The sequence below is a fragment of the Phalacrocorax aristotelis genome, chromosome 17, assembly GCF_949628215.1.
Source record: "Phalacrocorax aristotelis chromosome 17, bGulAri2.1, whole genome shotgun sequence".
NCBI lineage: Eukaryota > Metazoa > Chordata > Aves > Suliformes > Phalacrocoracidae > Phalacrocorax > Phalacrocorax aristotelis.
In genome coordinates, this window is record NC_134292.1 from 7,480,484 (window position 1) to 7,482,210 (window position 1,727).

The 1,727-nt window shown below is 61.1% G+C and overlaps 1 protein-coding gene across 1 annotated transcript; it reads right to left on the reverse strand.

Annotated features, from left to right (window-relative positions):
* Positions 1-486: 486 nt before the first annotated feature.
* On the reverse strand, positions 487-1,424 carry QRFP (pyroglutamylated RFamide peptide). The gene is made up of 2 exons (XM_075112510.1): positions 1,380-1,424; positions 487-873 (listed from the first exon to the last, which is right to left on the reverse strand). Exons 1-2 carry the CDS (start codon positions 1,422-1,424, stop codon positions 487-489), a joined length of 432 nt encoding a protein of 143 aa, XP_074968611.1.
* Between the last annotated feature and the right edge of the window lie 303 nt (positions 1,425-1,727).

Consider the following 1,727-nt stretch of genomic DNA (forward strand, 5'->3'; position numbering starts at 1 on the left):
TGAGGGACCTGCTCCTCCCTGACAGCCCTGCCCTGGACAGCAGCTACAGGCAGTCCCCGGGGGGCTCTCACCACCAGGACTATCCCGCTGTAACCCTTCAGCCCACCTACCTCCAGCCTCAATGCCTGGCCCGGCCAGCTCTGCCTGCCCTGGGGTGGCATCCCCGCTCCCTGCCTGCACTGCAGCGCTGGAGATGTGGCGCAGGGCACTTGCGCCGTGCCCCAGCAAAGGGCGCGTGTGACTGGGGAAGGGATGTCGTGGCTTCTTTTTAAGGCACCATCCTCTTCTTCCATTACACCGGCTGGGAACAGGGATGTGAGATCTGTGGCAGGGCTGCAAGTGGAGCAGATGCGACATTCCCCCTCCCCAAGGCAATTCCAGCAGTAAAACCCCCCAATACCCTTTTGTCCGAGCAAACCTAGGTGAGATGGAAGGAAAGGAGGGGACGGGGCGACCCACAGGAGGTGAGTGGTCAAGTCCAGGACCTCATCTCCCAAAGCGGAAGGTGAAGCCCCCTTTTTTCCTGTTGTAGCCGTTGAGCTCCTCAGCCAGGTTCCCCAGCGTGCCGCTGCGCTTCTCCCCTCCCACCGGCAGCAGCTTGGAGCCCCCTCGCCTGCCCAGCCGCTGCTCTCTGCCCTCCTTGCCATAGCCCCACAGCTCCCTGGTGATGCCCAGCAGTGTGCTCAGCTCCTCGCTGCACCTCTGCTTTGCTGCTGCCCTCCAGCAGGCACTCGAGTCCTCAGGTGCCGCTTGCCAGCCGGGCTTGAGCGGGGTCCCTTCCCCAGGGTCTTCCAGCTCCTGCCACTCACTGGGAGGGAAGCAGGCCCCCAGGCTCAGGAGGAAGAGGCAGGACAGCAAGTAGGGTGCTCTCATCTGGGGAAAGCAGAGGAAGGGAAAGACATGTTGGTAAAATGCAGAGCATCCTCGGGCGGTGGCTAGAGCAGCAGCAAGGATGCGTGGCTGCAGAAGGGCTGTCCTCAGCTAGCACACATTCCCCGTCCTGCTGCAGCACCCACAAACCAGCCCTGTCATCCCTACAGCCTGCAAGAAACCCCCTCCAGCACCCACCACTCCTGCAGCCTCCACACCAGCACTGGCGTGCTGGGGGGGGGGTTGAGCTCGCTCTGCCTCTCCCCTGCCTCCTTCAGACACACTCCTCTTCATCTTTAACTGCTCTGTGCTCACAAATTACAGCCTTGTAGCTACTCCCCTGGTTCTCAGCCGAGAGCTGGGCTCTGCTCAGGTGGGGGTAGCTGAGTGGGCTATTAGCCGGGCAGGCTGATGGGCTCTGGAGCCACCTGCTCCTCTTAGCGGCACTGCAGGGAGGACTTAAGTGCATTCACCTGAGCCAGCCTTATCCTCCATCGTGCAGGTCCTACCTGCAGTGCCTGGCTAATGCAAGTGCGGAGGAAGGTGCTCGGCATCCCTCTGCTTTATGGGGCTCGGAGGTGCCCTGCCGGCAGCAGGGTCTGCTGAGCAGAGCAGGAGGGAGTGTGGTCCTGGGCCGCGTGCGGCAATGCTGCAGGCATCCGGGGTGACCTTGAGTGCAGGCAGGGCTGCTCTGCCTCTCCTTCTTCCTCCCAAAAAGGCTCAGAAAGGGGAAATAGAATTTTTATTACGATTATTTTTGCTGCAAATGTTGCCTTAAAAGTCACTGCTGGTGACGGGGGCTAAGGTGTCTACTCTGTGCTTGCAGGATGGGAGGCTGCTGTGGGTGCTCCTCACTC